This window comes from Acipenser ruthenus, chromosome 8 (assembly GCF_902713425.1).
Source record: "Acipenser ruthenus chromosome 8, fAciRut3.2 maternal haplotype, whole genome shotgun sequence".
Lineage (NCBI taxonomy): Eukaryota > Metazoa > Chordata > Actinopteri > Acipenseriformes > Acipenseridae > Acipenser > Acipenser ruthenus.
In genome coordinates, this window is record NC_081196.1 from 36240115 (window position 1) to 36259227 (window position 19113).

At 35.8% G+C, this 19113-nt stretch overlaps 1 protein-coding gene across 10 annotated transcripts in view; it reads right to left on the reverse strand.

Moving 5' to 3' along the window:
• LOC117407249 (dystrophin-like) overlaps positions 1-19113 on the reverse strand; it is an 809654-nt gene that overhangs the window by 618267 nt on the left and 172274 nt on the right. For all 10 annotated transcript variants that reach the window (XM_059028873.1, XM_059028880.1, XM_059028876.1 and 7 more), the window contains exon 2: positions 12929-12990. In XM_059028873.1, the coding sequence (XP_058884856.1) occupies positions 12929-12990 (62 nt within the window). The remainder of the gene's footprint in view (positions 1-12928; positions 12991-19113) is intronic.

Here is a 19113-nt window from a genome sequence, read left to right on the forward strand (position 1 = left end):
GGACCTCATGCAGAAAGTCTGGGTGGATGGGCATCGAGGTCCTTTATTTCCTTATGCTAAGAAATAAATAATAATAATTTAAATGTATAAATCATTGTGCTAAAATAACACAAAGGTGTTTTGTGTAGGCTACACATTACATTATGAACAAAAATATAAATCTCTACAGTACGCCTATACAGTATACAGTACAGTGGTAAAATTAAATGAACACCTAAGCGCACTTTCTATTTACTTTAGACTGTAGGCTACCGGTTTGGTAACACAACATAAATCATGCTGCTGCACTGTACACATTGGTGTACAATGCGAATAAAAGATTATTTAAAATTGAAACTAAATGATTCTAGCGGGGTGGGGGTGTGGGTAATTATTATTATTATTAACTTGGCAGCCTAGAAAATTAATACAAAATAAATTATGGTGCCGCATTGACAAGTTATAATACTTACAGGAGGACAGTCAGCTTTCGTTAATATGAATTTCAAGGGACCAGCAACAAATTTTGCATTATATCACTAATTCGTATTATCATGAGTAGCCTATAAGCCAAATGTATATTGTCAGTTTTTATTTAAGTTAGTCAGGGGTGCAGTGCTAAATTGTGCACAATTACAAACCACCTGCACATTAACAGAATAGGTGCGTTTCCTATTCCTATACAGGTGTTCAGAATGAGCTGAAGGGGTTAGTGGCACATGTGTACAGTCTATTGCTCCCAACATGTTGGGGAAACCAGAAATGTAATAGAATGTTTTTTTTTCAAGGCTTGTAAGTACACCCTCATTTAGGGAAAAATATGTATTTGGCTTTTCGCCTCAAAACCGCATTGAGCACAACTGTCAACGTACGAGAAAAATGCAGACTGGGAAATGCCAGCAACAATTGCGACTTTTAAAACGTGCTATCTAAAGTTGTTAATAAACTGATGCAATTGTAAGTGTCGCAATTGCCTGCAGCTTTCGTACATCTCATTATAATATTTGAGAACCCTCATTTGCACCCTTTTTGCGAATTTATGCAGGAACACCCATAATTACATATTCATCTACACTTGAACCGCAAACAGAAACTGCTGCCGCAAAGCATTCCCTAAAAAGTCGCAAAGTAGCATTGCGCTTGTCTAGTACGTTTCACCCAAGACAAAATTGATAATTTAGGCTAGTTCATTTTCCTGAAGGGGTTAACCCTTTGCAGTCCATTTATTAAGTGCGCGTCAGGTCCAATTTATTTTCACACGTGCAGTTAATTTTAGACGCGCTGTTTAAAAGTATTATTTTTCCACAGTCAAACAGGTTTAAAAGGCCCTGCATATCAACAAAGCACTCACTAGGCATCTCCAGCCCCGCCCCACCCTTTCGTTCGCTATCGCTTTCACATATGCTAAGAAATAAATAATAATAATAATAATAATAGTCGTACATACCGATCAATCATCTCCTGATCACTCGTTTTATCACCAAACTCCTCAATAATGCAATCCAAGTCATTATTTTATTACTATAACATCTCAAAAAAGCTCTGCAAATGTCCGTGATAGTTTCTGTGCGCTGATACACTAACCGCCCATATGGGATGCCAGGGGCATGTATGACTATTCATGAGATATGCCTTTATGGTTTTTTTTTTTTTTTTTTTTTTATCGGCTTGTCTCGGCTCCTGTCGCTCCCACTCGGCCATTGGATGGTTTTCTCGGCTTTTTCCGGAGAAAAAACGACTAGAAACCAGTTTTTTGCGTTTTTTTGATGTCGCCGGACAGGGTCCGACAATGGACTGGATAGGAATAATTGCAATGTTGGACCAGGTCCGACAATGGACCGCAAAGGGTTAAAACAGGTGCAACACTCTAGTACATTTACCCCTTGGAATCCAGTGGCTTATTCACCAGTCAAAAACACACATTGTTAGTGAGTGGATTCAATTATACATTTTTTCTTTTTTTTTATTGAAAACCCGGAATTATTGGTCACGTTTCTGGAAAAATTGCTCTGAATGTTCTTTAGATTTAAAAATCATACGTAATTCATATTTTTTCAATGTGTAAAACATCCAGTACGCCACTTATCAAGAGCGTTGACAACATGTACACAAAAAAGGACCTTATGTTTTAACCCCTTCAGGAAAATGAACTAGCCTAAATTATCAATTTTAATTTTTGTCTCATTGTGGCAGTGTGCCCCGCCCATGTGTGTGTTATGTGTTGCTTGTGGGGTGTTAATGTTGGTGTACAGGTATTAGTGCACGTGCCGAGATTCAAGTGAATGATTAATTAGTAATTGAATCTCGGCACAGCTGTATACACAGAGGCACGAAGCACTCACTCGGGGTTGTGTGTTCGATGAGTGGAGAATGGGTGTGGAGAGAGAAGGAGAAAATAAAAAGTAAGAAAAAGAAAGTAATTGCTACACCGTGCTGGAAGCACCAGCACTGTACTTGTTTGTCTGCTCGTCCACTGTTTGTTTAGTGTTAATCTGTTTTTGTTTGTCTATTTATTGTTTAGTGTTAATCTGTTTTTGTTTGTCTATTTATTTTGGCTCAAAGTGCCGTGTGCTGTTTTTGTTCAACCTTTTTATTTTTCTGTATGTTTAATAAAACACTGAGTGCTGCAGCGTCTCAGTTTCACCTGCCAGTACTGCCTGTCTGTGTGTTTCTTTCTGGCCTGACGTCACCCCTACAGCCAGCCTTTTCACACTCATATATAATCCGATGACAATCCTAACACAGTCAGGAGTAAAATACAATAAAACTTTATGAGGATTTCAGTACAATACATAAATTGCTCTGTGTGATGAATGACTTTGGTCCTCTGTGTAAATGCCAGCATACTTTTGTTCGCCCTTTGCTATTTAAAAAAAAAAAACTTTTATCCTCAGGATGGTCATAACATCTGAGATTTTAGAAGTCAAAAATATATATTTTAATCACTTAAAAAATCTGCATCAGTGAATAAAACACTGGGAAATATTGAAATTACACCTTGAAAATAATATCAACTATTGCCTGCAGTGTTACACACTTCAAGTTGACATCAACTACTGTACATGTTGAATTACCCTTGGGTATTTAGTTTTTTATAAAAGTTAATTTAAAATAATTAAGCTGCCAACAGCAAAAAAAAAAAAAAAAAAAGCGCATTGGTTTTCAGGTTGTATATACAGAATACAATATAGTCCCAAATCACTATTCAACATCTATGCTGTAAATAAACATGCTACGCATAACACAGCAGATCAGAAATGTGTGACTCACTTAATAGTTCTTCCAAAGGTTGAGAGATTTACAGCACAGGAGATCAACCATCGTGTGTCTATTTTAGAACTGATAATGCTGAGTTATATTTAGCCTCTAGCCATGCTTTCTATCACATTTATTTGCACATGTACAAGTACATAAACACAATCTGTGTGCTACATTCTTGTACTTAACAAGACAAGTGAATTGGCATCACTAGAATGAGTGTTGCGTGCAAACCAAACATGAAGTTTCTTTTACTATTACGAAGCCTCACTTCAGACTGAATCTCAGTTATGTATCCATACTGTCCTGCTCTTAAGTGAAATTGAGATGTGTTCTGGGGAGATAAGGGACTTATGTTTAAGTGATTGCACCATCTGTTTGCAATTGTCTCTATTTCAAAACCCACTCTAGTTGAAGAATCTGCCTGCAAACCATTGACTATTTCCTTTTGCATTAGATTATAAATGGTTTACAGTGGAATTGGCAGATTCTCACATATGAATAATATCTTACTGTAATGAAAGGGACATCAGTTCCTAGTGTCTAGTAGGGGGCATATATTAACCCTTTCCGGTCCGATGTCAGACCCTGTCTGACTTCATCAAAAAGATGTCAAGCACATGTCCCTAGTCGTTTTTTCTCCAGAAAAAGCGAGAAAAGCTTTCAATGACCAAGTGAGGCCGATACAAGCCGAGAGAAGCTGAAAAAAAAGGAAGCGGATCTGAGCAATACACATAGTCCCTTCACTACAGACATAACATGGACATAAACAAACAAAATAGCTGCTTCCGCATCCAGCACTCAAAGAATATCACAGACATTTTCCAAGCATTTTGAGATGTTATAGTAATAAAATAATAACTTGGATAGCATTATTGAGGAGTTTGGTGATAAAACGAGTGATCAGGAGATGATTTATCAGTATGCACTACTATGAAGAGATATGTGATAAATACAGCAAACAAGGAGTGGGGCAGGGCTGGAGATGCAGTACTGAGTGTCCTGTTGATATGCAGTGCATTTTAAACCCATTTTACTATGAATAAAATTACTTTTAAAACAGCGCATGTAAAATAAACAGCGCGTGTGAAAATAAATTGGCATGATGCGCCTGAACTGGCGCTGAATAAATGGACCATTCCAGCGTGTTGAGGAAGCCATATCACTATTTGCTGTCCTAGCAGTTGCCAAAATTGGCATGTGTTGGAGGAATAAACACAGCCATGATGTGGATGGTAGGAAAATAACCCCAAACCCCATTCTACTATATCTGTAAAGACACAAAGTGATTCTGGACATCTCATATTAAGGCATCATTTATTTTTGGGTGTGCCTAAAAAAAGGCCATTTTAATCATCTTAAATAAAAAACCTGGGGATGCCAGACTTCTCCTCTGGTGGACACAGGGGTAGATGTAAGGATAAGTGCAAAGTGATTTACTTGCAAAACCTCCATAACGTAAAGCATGGTGTTCATATGGCTTGCTGCACCCGCTATCAAATTTGCCCTTTGCCATCATTAATCCATTAAATTATACTGAAATGCATTCAAATGAAGAGGGTGGAATTTGGGTACATTATAATGTGATGTAAGGATTTTGCCTTGCACTTAGGCAATTGCTGACCCTCCAAAAACTTTACACCTCTTCTTACAAGGTGCAAACCATTGTAGAAGTGAGTAATTAAGAGCTGTATAAAAGCACACACCTGCAGAGACCTGTCATTGGCGTCAGGATGGCTGCTGTGGTACACTTCCTGATGCGGCAACACTTGGCTCTTGTTGAGGAGAGGCAGGAACACGTTAGGAGACGAAGGGCAAGATGAAGAAGACCCTGCATATTCAATAGCAGGGTCACTTTATTTGGGATGCCGGAGGATGCGGTGCTAAACCGTTATTGTCTCACTCCGCAGGTCATCCTAGACCTAACAGTTGAAATGAGGGATGAGCTAGACCCGAGCATCAATCTAGGGACCATTTTCCCTGCACATGTGAAAGTGTTGTGTTCTCTGCACTATTTAGCCTCTGGTTCCTTTCAGACCACAGCTGGAATGTCTGGAGAGATAGCCCAATCCACCTTTTCCAGAGTGCTAGGCAAATTTCTGGATGTCATGCTGAAAAGGGCAGGCCAATACATATAATTTCCTAAGGATACTAGCATAACTGATGCTGGCTGAGGCTTTTCCATGTTTCATGCAATAAAAATGTGCATTATAAATATCATATGGGAGATACTGAAATTGAAGAAGGAATCTATGAAAAAGACCTAGGAGTTTATGTTGACTCAGAAATGTCTTCATCTAGACAATGTGGGGAAGCTATAAAAAAGGCCAACAAGATGCTCGGATATATAGTGAAAAGTGTTGAATTTAAATCAAGGGAAGTAATGTTAAAACTTTACAATGCATTAGTGTGACCGAGCTGTTGTTGCAGTGACGTGTGGGTAGTGATGTCACGGACCAGGAAGTAAACAAAGGCAATGAACGGATGGAATGGCGGTGGTGGAACTGAATGCAACGGCGCTCAGCGTTTTATTAAATAAACAAAACAAACAAAAGATTTAAACAAACAACAAACAAAAAGGCACAAGGGCCAAACAAATAAACAAATAAGTATTGTGCTGGTGTAAACCAGCATGCTTAGCAGTTATTTATAAGTTTCGTTTTTCTCTCTCCTCGCTCTCTCCACTCTCACTCCTAACACACTCTCCCTGAGGGTAGAGAGCTGCAGGTTTATATACCCTGACCATCTCCCGATTAGCAACAATTAATCAATGAATTAACTCGGGAGATGGTCACCGTCTGCATGAGTTTAATAAGGATGCGTGACTGTCAGCTAGCTAAATAAATCACTAGCTGATCAGTCACGCATCCTCACAGGGTTTTTAAAAATACAAAAACAATAACAAATACGCAGCGCTTTTATCCGCGCCGCAAACAATAATACAAATAATAATACAAATAATAATAAAACAGTGCACAAAAATATATATGGGGCGGGACACTCCGCCACAATTAGTAAGACCTCATCTAGAATATTGCGTTCAGTTCTGGTCACCTTGCTACAAAAAGGATATTGCTGCTCTAGAAAGAGTGCAAAGAAGAGCGACCAGAATTATTCCGGTTTTAAAAGGCATGTCATATGCAGACAGGCCTAGAGAATTGAATTTATTCAGTCTTGAACAAAGAAGACTACGCGGCGATCTGATTCAAGCATTCAAAATTCTAAAAGGCATTGACATTGTCGACCCAAGGGACTTTTTTGACCTGAAAAAAGAAACAAGGACCAGGGGTCACAAATGGAGATTAGATAAAGGGGAATTCAGAACAGAAAATATGAAGCACTTTTTTACACAGAGAATTGTGAGGGTCTGGAACCAACTCCCCAGTAATGTTGTTGAAGTTGACACCCTGGGATCATTCAAGAAGCTGCTTGATGAGATTCTGGGATCAATAAGCTGCTAACAACCAAATGAGCAAGATGGACTGAATGGCCTCCTCTCATTTGTAAACTTTCTTAAGTTCTTAACACCTTTTATTGGTGTGCGGATTCCCATTCTGTACAACTTTTACATTTGAAAAAAGCTTGTCTTACCCTACTAACTGTGAATAAATACTAAAGCATACAGTGAACCCTAAAAGGAAAAACATCAGCATATTATACCAGTGTATTACAATGAAGAAAGCCAAGGTAACCATGGGATCTCAATGGGGAATATTTTCAAAGTCTGTAATGTACTCATAGTATGTGAATGGATAAAACTAATTTTAAGAAACTTGAGCCAGGCAACTCAATTTGATTCCTGGATTTGGCAGTGTACTGTTTCATTAGTTCCAAAACAGACAGTAGTTAAATTTTAGGTGTAATTTACTCAGAATAATGTGTTCACCAAATGAATATACTGTATATACATTAACATTTAGTAAATATGTGGAAACTGCAGTTCAAATCATATGGCTAATAGCTAACTGCTGATGTCCTACATTTGCCCCATTGTACAGAACTATTGCATTTTCACCGGATTGCAATTTGATGATAAAATGTATATAATTACAATCTCCCCTTTTTTAAAAGGTTTATCTTTGAAAAACAATGTATGTTAGTATTTAGAATCAATTCTCAGGTGTAATAAACAACACAAGTTTCCAATTCAGAAAGCACATCTTTAGGAGCATTCACCCTCTCACTTTACATTAGATTTATATGCATGGTAGGACCATCTCTTACAATTTGCCACTTGCTTCGCTTCATTTGCAGGCCTGACACAAAAGCCAATGTAAGAAATTACACTACTCAGACAACTAGAAGAGGTCATTCAACTGCTCTTAAAGCATATTGTACGAAACATAGTTGATTTATTCAGAATACCTAGTGTACAGTCAGTTTTCTTCAATGTGCACAATTTATTTACAGGCTGTTTTCCAGGAATACAAGCCTGTCGTCCTGCTCTGGATTCAAGCCAGCACGCTTTTTTGTTTGTTTACATCAAAAACACAAAGGGGCGTAGTTACAAAGCATTTTCAAAACTGATTCGCTGGTAGGATGGGACCAGCCAATCACTTGCCAGTTAACACAAGTAGGAAAAGAAGAACACGCCCACTGCTTGTCTAAGCAGAAATACTGTAAATAGCAAGGCAGGGCGTTTGGTGCATTTTTGTTGATAAACTTAAATAATGTTATTAACTTTATTGTTGAATCGATTATTCAGTATTTATATCGATGTATATAATGAATGGAAACGATCGAAAATTTGATTTTCAATTTAATTGTAGCAGCCCTAGTAACCAGGTTTCTTGGTGTAATGCAGACATTTTATAGTATACTCATTATATATATATACACATACGTAATATACGTATATACGTATATATATATATATATATATATATATATATATATATATATATATATATATATATATATATAGTTTATAAGAAATATTTTAAATACGTGAAAACCCCAGATTAATTCATATATAGTAAAGGTGTGTGTGTGTGTGTGTGTGTGTGTGTGTGTGAGAGAGAGGTTATTTAAATCCACCACGATTAGATTGATAAAATAGACCCCAGCCTCTGCTAATATCTTCATTGACAGAGGAGTGGCATTACTATTATGAAACAATTATGAAATTATGGGAACTACAAACATGAAACCTCAGTTCTGATTCAGTGACACTCCAGCCAAGTGCAGAAAGAAAGACCCAGTGAAGCATCTCATCTAAAATATATTTATTTAATTGTATGGCTTATAAGCCATGCTCCAACGCATGTCATATATATATATATATATATATATATATATATATATATATATATATATATATATATATATATATATATATATATATATATATATATATATATAAACACATAAAGACTTACACAAACACACACACAAAAAAACATTCTCTTCATTTAATTTAAAATTAAAAAAACAACTGATGGGAGCATTTATGTAAGTGCCCAGCAGATGGCATTGCAGTATACATTACTTGGTTTGTTCTGGATATAACCTGGAAAGGAAAGGGGTTAATTAATACCGGTTGCAGATAATAGTGTTGTGGCAGGATATATGGATATCACTCTAAGTGAAAAACAAAAGTCAAGAAAACAAAACTAAATAAGATGATAAGGGACTCGCAAAAAGGCAATATTACCAGGGGTTAATTTGTAAACAAAAAGGTATCAGACCTAATATACTGACTATTATTTATAGTCGCTTCCATATATGCTTCAAGTTCTCATCTGCTTGTATTTTTTTTTTTTTGGTCATACAGTTCAATATTGAAAATAAACATCTCAAGATATTTAATTTCGGGGCTTGTAGTCTAAATGTGTTTCATACTGTTTTCAAATATTTTAATTATTTTTTCCTTTCAGAAAATGATTATATTGCTTTGAGAATCTATCACAATATGTATTTTAATTGCACTAAATTTAAGACATTGTAGCTCAAACAGTGCCTGTTTTTGAGGGCAATATCATTACTGTTGCCTGAGGGATACGGCAGTACAATTTACAGTACAGAACAACTTGAAATAATAAACTCATAAAATGAAATTATGAATATGAGCTTTCCTTTATTTCTTGATACTGTGATATAATCTGCAAGTTCTCATTTGTATTTTATCTAAACATTTACAGCTGGTTTCAAACAGCCTGATTAGCACTAGTCTTGGACTATCTAATGTTACCTTAGGTAAGGAAGTTCAAGATAAATGATAAATCGGGATCTGTGAAACCAGCCAATAATGCAATAAATTATCTGTGGGAAGGGTTTTCAAAAGTCACCAGAATGTGATGACTTAAATTGAAAATGACTAAAGATAACTGATATTTCATAACCATACCCAGCTGATCTTTAAAATATCTTTGACATGATTCCAAATTTTAGAATGGAAGGACAATTTTGTTCTTTTCTTTGCTGTCGGGTCCAGATATCTATAAAAGGTCATTACGATCTCATTATTACCCTGTAATTGTCTGACCCCAGATATGTGCAGCTGCTACATTAGGGTATATCTCTAGTAGAGCTGAGGCTTTAAGGTGGGGAGATAAATCCTGTATCTCGGAGGGCCATCTGCTTGAAAACCATTCAGATCCTAGATAGCCTTCAAATCCTATGAATGAAGCATCGGTGAACAAGGACAGATCGTGTGGAGTTGAAATTAGATTGTCGTGGAATAGAGACAGCCCATTCCAATGGTGTATCAGTGTTGACCTCATTTGTATGTCCTTTTTTGATTCATTTGAAATGTTGATATAGGAATTGAGGCTTTTTACTGTATGAAAGAGCTAGGAGGTGAGTAATGAAGGTTCTGCCCTGCAGAATGATTCAGATGGCATAGTTGAAATGGCTGAGAAGAGACAGCAGATCTCGTTTCCTAATTGTTGTGGAGATTTGAACGCTATCAATGAGTAGGCGGATGCATTCCAGTTTAGCAGGAGGCAGGCGGGCTTCAAACTTTAAAGTATCTAGTGTAATGCCTAGAAACTCAATGGAATTGAGTGGCCCGATTGTTTTCTCTTCTGACAGGGGAACTCAGAGTGTTGGAAAATTTGATTTGAGCTTGATAATAGCTTGAGCTGGGGCATCCGAAGGTGATGAAATCACTAGAAAGTCATCAAGAAGATGGAGAAGAAATGGTATGTGGAAAGCCGATGGAAGCCGGTGGAAAATCCATTTTGGAGGCCGTCGATGAGGTAGGAAACAAATTGCTTATCTGGATGGTGATGGAGGGCTTTGGCTAAAGCTGCCACGTTTATCGGGGTGGATACCTGCAGGAGAGAAGATGCTCTAGATAGACAGGTTGTATTATTAAAGTTATTGCAGATCTGCCTGTTGCCTGAAAAATTAATGTTGCGTTCGTATTAGTCAGTGGCTGTCGAGTAGTCGGGTGGAGCAGAGCCATGGATTGGGCTGGGAGCTGAGATTCTGGTGTTGAAACGAGGAGGGGTGGAGCTGCGGTTTTGATGGTATGAGGTTGATGCCGAGGCTGCTTTTGGACACAGTCATGTGGAATGGGCAGTGGAGGCGCATACTCCACAAATGTTGATTCGCAGAACGCTAACATTTTTTAAATATATATTTCAGGATTTTTGCGATCGGCCAGTACTTGTAATGAAGCAGTTGCAGGGCTGAGCTGTGGTGCTTGGGTCTACAAAGTTGCTATTCTGGGAGGTGGACCACTGGCTGCATTTGAGGGACCTGGCCGCTGGCTTTCGTCTGAATTAGATGAGAAGGTAACAATCCGGCTGGTAGCCATGGTAGCAGGCTTGTCTTTTTGTCTATGGAATAGCAAAATGGAAAGTTCTTGCTGTGTCCTGTTCAAGAACTGAAACACTTAGACACGGAGGTGCTTGTGTTCAGGCTTTAAATGGGTGAGTTAAGTGATTAACGTATAGGGTGTTAATGTATCAATTTAATATGTTAATTGTTTAATAGGGTATAGCTGGAGCCCCTGCTTCCGTCCCCCGAACCTTGCCTAAAGGCTTACATTAAAATGTCCAAGTCTGTGAAATACGTTAATTCACTGACAGGTAATTGGAAGCGAGTCATTTAAAATATTAAGTTAGTTTTTAATTGCTGTTTTTGGCATACAGTAAACTTTCAAGTTAACAAATTAATAAAGGCAACTTACTGGTGTTATTTTATTTAGTTTAGCTGAAGAGGAATGTCATTTATTGAGGTATTTTATTTTAGTTAGCTGAAGTCAGCTGTTAATTTTCTGATACCGTTTGAAAGAAGTACATTGAATAAAAAGAAATAATAAATGTACTTGCGACTCAGATGATGCAATAAACTTGCAGTGAAAGGAAAGCACCGATAAAACAAATGCTGCAAGTTGCAGTCTTTTTTTTTTCATTCTGAGACATTGTGAAATGTTAGGTATACCTTACAGCTGCCCTTTTGCTAAGCTCTTTAGAAGTACCCTTTGTTTTTTTCAAGATTTATTTTTGGTGCACTGTTTTTTTGACACCACACTCAGGTACACAAGACTAAAACAATCAATTATATTTTAATCAATCAAAGCTCACAGGTGTGATTAATCGCTAAATCATTAATCACTTAAAACCTCTAAATTAAATGTATTCATTTACACAGCTCTCACAGAGTCTCCTAAAAGTTGCATAAATTTGCAAAATCTTTGAATATCTAGCCCATTGGTTTTGAACAACTACATCATGCAGTAATGACACTGCCCTGAAATACTAGAGATATCAAAACACACAGTGCAATAATCATTATGCAAATTATATCACATAAAATATATTCAAATGCAATAAAAAAAATATCAGATTCTACAGATCAGTATGACTGAAGGCTAGATCCTGAAATATTTAGCATATTGTCAATGTCATTTGACCAATGGGAAAATTGTGGAGCACAATCAAATTCTATTCAAGCCTTTTTGTATTCAGCATAATTAATTTATCAAGCTCCTATTACAGTTAAATACGACTGAAATCGTTACTGATATTGTCCCTTAAGTACTTACTGCACAAAGAAGTGACCTAACAGTAAAGAGCTTCCATCTCAAGAGTTATTTAGAGATTTGGGTTTCTTTGCATATTTTGAAAAGTAACAGCTATGCCCGTGTCATCCAATTTTTAAATGCAGTAGTGGTATTCTTTATTATATTAAGATTTGTTGCAGACAAACCACGATCACCAGACACACTATTTTCATAATTAAAGTGTCACAATAAACTGATCACACAAACCAAACAAATTTCCCAGAATACAGTTCTCCTTAAAACAATACATCAAACAATTAAGTAGATATTGTATTCCCATCAACAAAAGGTAACACAACACTTAATTGCTTATTAAACACCATCATGATAAAACATATTTAATTTTTTAGATTCTCAGTGGAACAAACAGTGTACCGTTTTCATTCTTTACTTAAAATATCTTTAGAAATCATGTTCAAATGTACCATACCTTGGCTTTACATAACAGTACGTTAATAGCTATCAAAATATACCAGGTGTTTTCTGCCAAGAAATCTGAAAATCAATTAACTTGTTCATTTTTGAGGTAATTCATCCCTTAAATTCTTGTAAATCTGACAGTAGAAACAAGCACATGTTATCCAACAACCTTTATCAAATTAAATCAAGCAAAAACAAAAAGCATGATTGTGAAATGTTACTCTCTTCATATAGATGATTAGTACAACTTATTCCTACCTTAGCAAACTGTGAGTTTATCCATTTTGAGAATGTTTTCTTTTGAACATCTTCTCTTTCATCTGAAAAGAAAAAGAAAAATGTTAACACAACAGCACAGTTTTTGAATTGCAAGTATGCAGGCCCTGCTCTGTTTAAATATGTTTGATTACTTACTTTTAGTAAACTATAGTAGTGATGCAGGGAACTGTTAGAAGAACATATGGGGTGTGTTACAAAGTTGTTTTTTTTAGTTTTAAGGTGACAATATATTACAAAGTTTATTCAATATTGGAGCTTGACGGAGTAAGCCACAGGAGTGTTTAGAATGGCTCAGACCTATTAGTTGAACAAACTTGCATTCTTTACACAGATCTATTATGCATCATGCTGCCAGCTTCATTTGACATTATTGATCACATCTAGCTGAATGCTGTGTAAATGTTAAAATGCCCCAATTCAATTGCTTAAAAAAAGTAAAAACTTTTCTTGGATTTTTTCATAACAAGTAGTGCTAGCATTTACATTGGATTTGAAGAGAATGGACCACATGCCAGGTCAACTAAGGGAAAAAAGAAGTAATAAAATATTACAATATATTGGCTTCAAAACTAGATGTTACCATGAGATTCTGGGTCTAAGATACCATATAAGATACCATATTGTGTTCTTCTGATTGATACAGAGGCATAATCTTACAGAGAATCCATTCTTCTTAATGGCAGTGGTAATACCACAAGGTATTGAAACCAAACAGTATAAGACAAGAAACAGACATCAATACACATGACGATATTGATTTTTTTTTTTTTTTTTAAACACACACACACTTTTTTTTTCTTTTGTCTAAAAGTGTTATTTTATATTTCGTTAACCATACATACGCTAGCTATGACCTCCGGAGGATTAAATCAGGCAATCATCTGCATGGACTGATTTAATTGGACATGTTTAATTACTTCTGAGACTGTTACATCTGCATTGGTCTGCATATTACAATCTGAAAATACTGACATATTAAGAAATTCGTGGAAAGTCTCAGAAAAAACAGTCATATCCAGGAAAATGTAAGAATGTGCAAATCCAAGATAGAAATATGACCAATATGACATCTTGTTAAGTCATTTCTTATTTCCCAAATGGGTCCCTCACCTATATTTGTTTTTTCTTAAATTAAGAACAATTATGATGAAACATCTAGCAACGCTGAAAATATCGAATTACTTTATTTATGTTAACTTTAAGATAAATAAGCACACATATTCATTATTGATCTATCTATCTATCTCTCTATCTATCTATATAGAATTACAGATCAGGAATACTGAAAACAGAGAATTAGCTAAGGGTCTTTATAATATAAAGTAGAGTACATGTACAATTTACTGTCAACAAAGCCGAATAGTGAATTTAACTAGTTATTATTATTGCATCATGAATTTATAAGGGAGGACTGTTAATGTTAATGAATATCTTCCATCAAACTTTTGTATTTCCTGTGTTAGTGAACAAAAATATAATTAACTAGGCTAATATTGACTGCTTACTCTCACTTATAAAGGTGCAGTAAGACAGTGGTAAATAAACCAAAAATATAACAAACCAGTGTTTACTATACCACAAGTACTATATTTATTATTATTATTATTATTATTATTATTATTATTATTATTATTATTATTATTATTATTATTATTATTATTATTGTGTAGATGTAATCTACAGTATAAGTGTTTTCATATCTAGCCATATACAAATAGATGCAAATTGTTTTGTTTGTGTTGTGTGTTTATTCGACCTATCTTGTTACACTGGTAACTATATTATTACTTTGATTTGAGCTGAAAATAAAATAGATTACATATAATGTAAGTAACAAGTGGGTGTCACCAAATCAATCACATGTGGTCAGATTACACTTTAATGCATCTGTTGTTCTTCTGCATGGAAAGATCGAAACATGTATTTCTCACACCATCCATATAGCAGTCATTGAGACAGGGTCTGAACAAAAGCACACTGGGTTAGAGATTGTGAGTCACCATTGCATTATAAATACTGTACATTAAGGATCTGGAAACTCTTTTGTGAAACCAGACTCATCGTATCTTTTATTTCAACTGGTCACATTAATATTTGTTTCCTTCCCTTTTTGAAATGTGTTAAAAACCTTCCATCAGACAAGCATTACAACCAGCAGTCCTGCAACATACTTTACAGTGTTATTGTTCTCTTGAATAATGTTAATATACTTAAGAACCACTGATCTGAATTAACATTTGCCTATTGTTCTGGGCTCTCCATCTCTTTATTTCATATATTAATGAAGAAAGTGTTTTATCATTGAAGCGTGCATGTATTACTTTTTTCATGTTAGTCGAATAAAAAATGGTGCTCTCACCACAACTTGTCTTTTGTTGGCACTGTACAGCACGCATTTTGTTTTCTTATCTAATGATATACATATAACAAAGCAATATAAACGTGTCCGCTGCTTAAACTACAACAGGGCAATGGTATGCTGTGTGTAGAAATATCTGGATGTGACTTAAATGACTTTATTTTCAGTTCTACAGTCACACTTCTACCAAAGGTCTGCTGCCAAATGTGACTAAAACTGACTTGCAACAAAAAGACATATTAATTTAAATATTATAGGTGACCTTGTCAGGTAATCAGTCCCTGGCTTACAAGTGTGTGCTAGATAGTGCAGTTGCTTCAGCTTTAAACACGCAGAAGTCAAGCTGTCTCATCTAAGCTCCCCAAAATATATGTCAATGTCACATTTGCTATGCATAGTCACATATTGCCAGGGCGATTCTGAGATCAGGGCTCTCAGATGCCCATTTCATCAAAACAACCACAGTACCCATTCCGTTTTTCTTATTCATCTTCTTGTACAACCCCATGCAAAAAATAAACACATATACAACTATATACAAATAAAGATTAAATAATAAAAAAATACTACAGAAAAATGTGTGATTATCAAGAGTATTTAAATGGGAAGCTTTATTCCAATGTGCTTAATCTGACACATACGACTTTGCATGGTGTGTAAATGACAATCATTTGTATATTAATCCCAATACACATTCACAAGCAGAGGGAATATATTTTCCATTTGACTTTTTTTAGCATCAGATGTCCTTTTTTGTTTAGGTCTCAGTTTCGCACAGCTATGACATGTTTCACAATATACTGCATGGAGATGTCCTAATCCACTACTGGTGACAACAACTCCCAATCATTACTAATGACCCGTGATACAGCAGCTTAAATGTGGCTAATTAGCCTTCATCGCATGAATGTGGCTCAGAGGGGTTAAGGCATTTTAGTTCTGAACAAAACAATAAAAAAATGATAAAGTTAAACGATTAGGAGTATTGCCATACTCCACTGGTCCTTTACCTTTGGAAAATGGAATTTCAGTCCAGTTGGAAGCCACTGAATATTAATTATTCTGCTGCTACCAATGCCATGTAAACAATGCTTCATGTTTGCATTTGGGAATTTTGGGTAGTTTAAAATCAAATGCTGCAGTTTAGATACAGACACTACTAACGAAACACTAAAACATATACAATTACATGTTATTTCCCAATTGAACAATTGTCAGAAACATCAACTCTATGAGAAACTGCTAGCAAAACCCACATGAGGTATTTAATAGTCATGAGATGTTACTGCTCTGAAATGATCGATAAATGAGCTTAAACTAATCAGGATTCCTCTCAATAAGGTGCCAATGAGCTGTGCATACTGTTTTAAAACCTTAAAAATGAACAACCTGAAGAATCATCAGCTCAAAACATTTTTTTATAACAAAGTACTGTAAGAAGATTGTTTATTGATTGAGGCACTAATCTTATGTTTGAATGATTTAATCTCATGGGTGAATTATGCTAAAGTACACAGATTTACACTACAGCAGTGGCTGTCTGGATCCATAAATAGATGGGAAACCTTCAATGCTTAACATACCGTATGCTGAACACATTTTAAGTGGGTCCTGTACCACGAGGTCTTCATTTCCCAGATAAACAAAGACTTGTTTAATGCTTAATGTGTATCCTTTCTTATACTGTGTTATCCCCTAACCCACTTATTCTTTCATACATTTGACAATCAACCATATCTGCATGTCTCTTATCTTTTGCAACTGCTTTCTGCAATTGTAATATTTTAAAACTATATTTACACATTGTACCAACAGAAGAAGCATTTAGCAACCTGTGCTGTTCCAATATTAGCGAGCTTATGAATAATAGTTTCGGTAAGTCAAATATAAAAAGAAAATGAAAACTGGGATTCAAAACAGTGTGAATAGAATTCTTGAAAATGATTACTTATACATCAAAAAATACCATCATTATTATTATTTATTTCTTAGCAGACTTACAATTGTTACAAGATATCACATACAATTACCCATTTATATAGTTGGGTTTTTACTGGAGCAATCTAGGTAAAGTACCTTGCTCAAGAGTACAGCAGCAGTGTTCCCTTACCTGGGATTGAACCCACAACCCTCCAGTCCAGAGCCCTAACCACTACTCCACACTGCTGCCACTTTTTCTTATGCAGGAAATGTAAATTGTTATATTAAACATAGGCTACATTTGCTTTTAATGTTTGTGTAATTCTCTTGTGTGTGAGAAATGCTAATGATTAGAATATCCTTTAATTAAACTACCTGCAAGATGATATAGTGGATTTGGATGTGATTTGTAACAAGGCCTCTGTGTTTTGAATCATTGCCAATTTGTTCACAGGAGGACATTTCCAGTTTCCCATTCTTTGGTGTCTGTCTACATTAGAGATAGTCCATAGCTGACGGCTGCATTAATATCCAAAACCTCAGCATCAGTGCACAAGGATGAAGATTTGCGGACCAGGGCATGAGGTATAATAACTCGCAACAAAAAGGCAAAGAGGTCTGAATGTTACCAGAAGAAAAGTATTCATTCTAATAATATAAACCCTTAAATAATGTCCTCCTCTATTAAGTTTTTTCTGTTTCCAAGACTAACAAATTCTATGGAAATCTACCAAATAGAAAGCTTTTTATCTGCATTATAATGGGTCCCACAATTCATTCAATTCGGTATCATTTATTTGTGGCCAACGTGAGAAATCTAATTTGAAACGTCTAGCAGGAATATTCAAGGTCACTATTACAGCTTCATTCTCAATTTATCCTGTCTGAAAAAGGGAACACCTTAGCATGACAATTCTATCAATATCATGCCTGTATAGAAATATAGGGGGCCTGCGGCATTTTAAATGCAAGGCTATTATGAGATAATAGATTTTATTTAACTACATTAACCACATGATAAAGCAATTCCGTTTTAGCAACACGTCATACACAGAGAAAAAAGCACAGAACTGAATGCTGTACCTATCAGAGAGATCCATTTTAATTCATTTTTGGATGAATTTCACTTCAATGTGAAATACCCCAGTGGAACCTTTGAATTTGGGTTCATTAACAGGGGTTAATTCGAAGCCGTGGTAGCTGATGGATATTATTACTGACAAGATCAGTTAGGTCCATTATGGAGTCAGCTCTAAAGGTGATCTGTGGAGTCTGCATATTGAGTCGAGTCATCTGAGCTTTAATGATGACATTTAAATGTTTGGAACTGGTGTGTCATTTGAGCAGAATTCTAACTTAAAAGTTTTGTATATGAGATTTTTCCCCCCACTTTTCTTCCCCCATGTCCATGATTGTGTATTATTTTCACAGCTACTCAGCAATCTTAACACCTTCTGCCTATAGAACATTGTTCCCAAATGACTACTACTGCTTTGAAAGGCTTAAGAAATGCAACTGCTGACTTCTCCACTGCCATCAATCAATGCCACTCGATAATAAGCCAGCAGGAGGCACGCACAGAGGAGGCACTGCCTGTCATTTTCACAATCTCTTAGCAGCAAAACAAAAAACAGATAACATTTCTATTATATGAGTCTTATCTTATTCCATGACATTCATTTTAAAATCTACAAACTCAACCCTTTAACATAAGTACACAGTTCAGGCAGAACTACATTGGCAAGTCAAATTTATGGACAGGATTGCAGAATGACTGACACCTCAGTTCATTTTTTCTCCTGGATAAGCACATACAGCAGATGGTCGAGTTAGATGTTTACTTTCACCAATCATTGAAATATGAATTGATAAAGACAATATGATA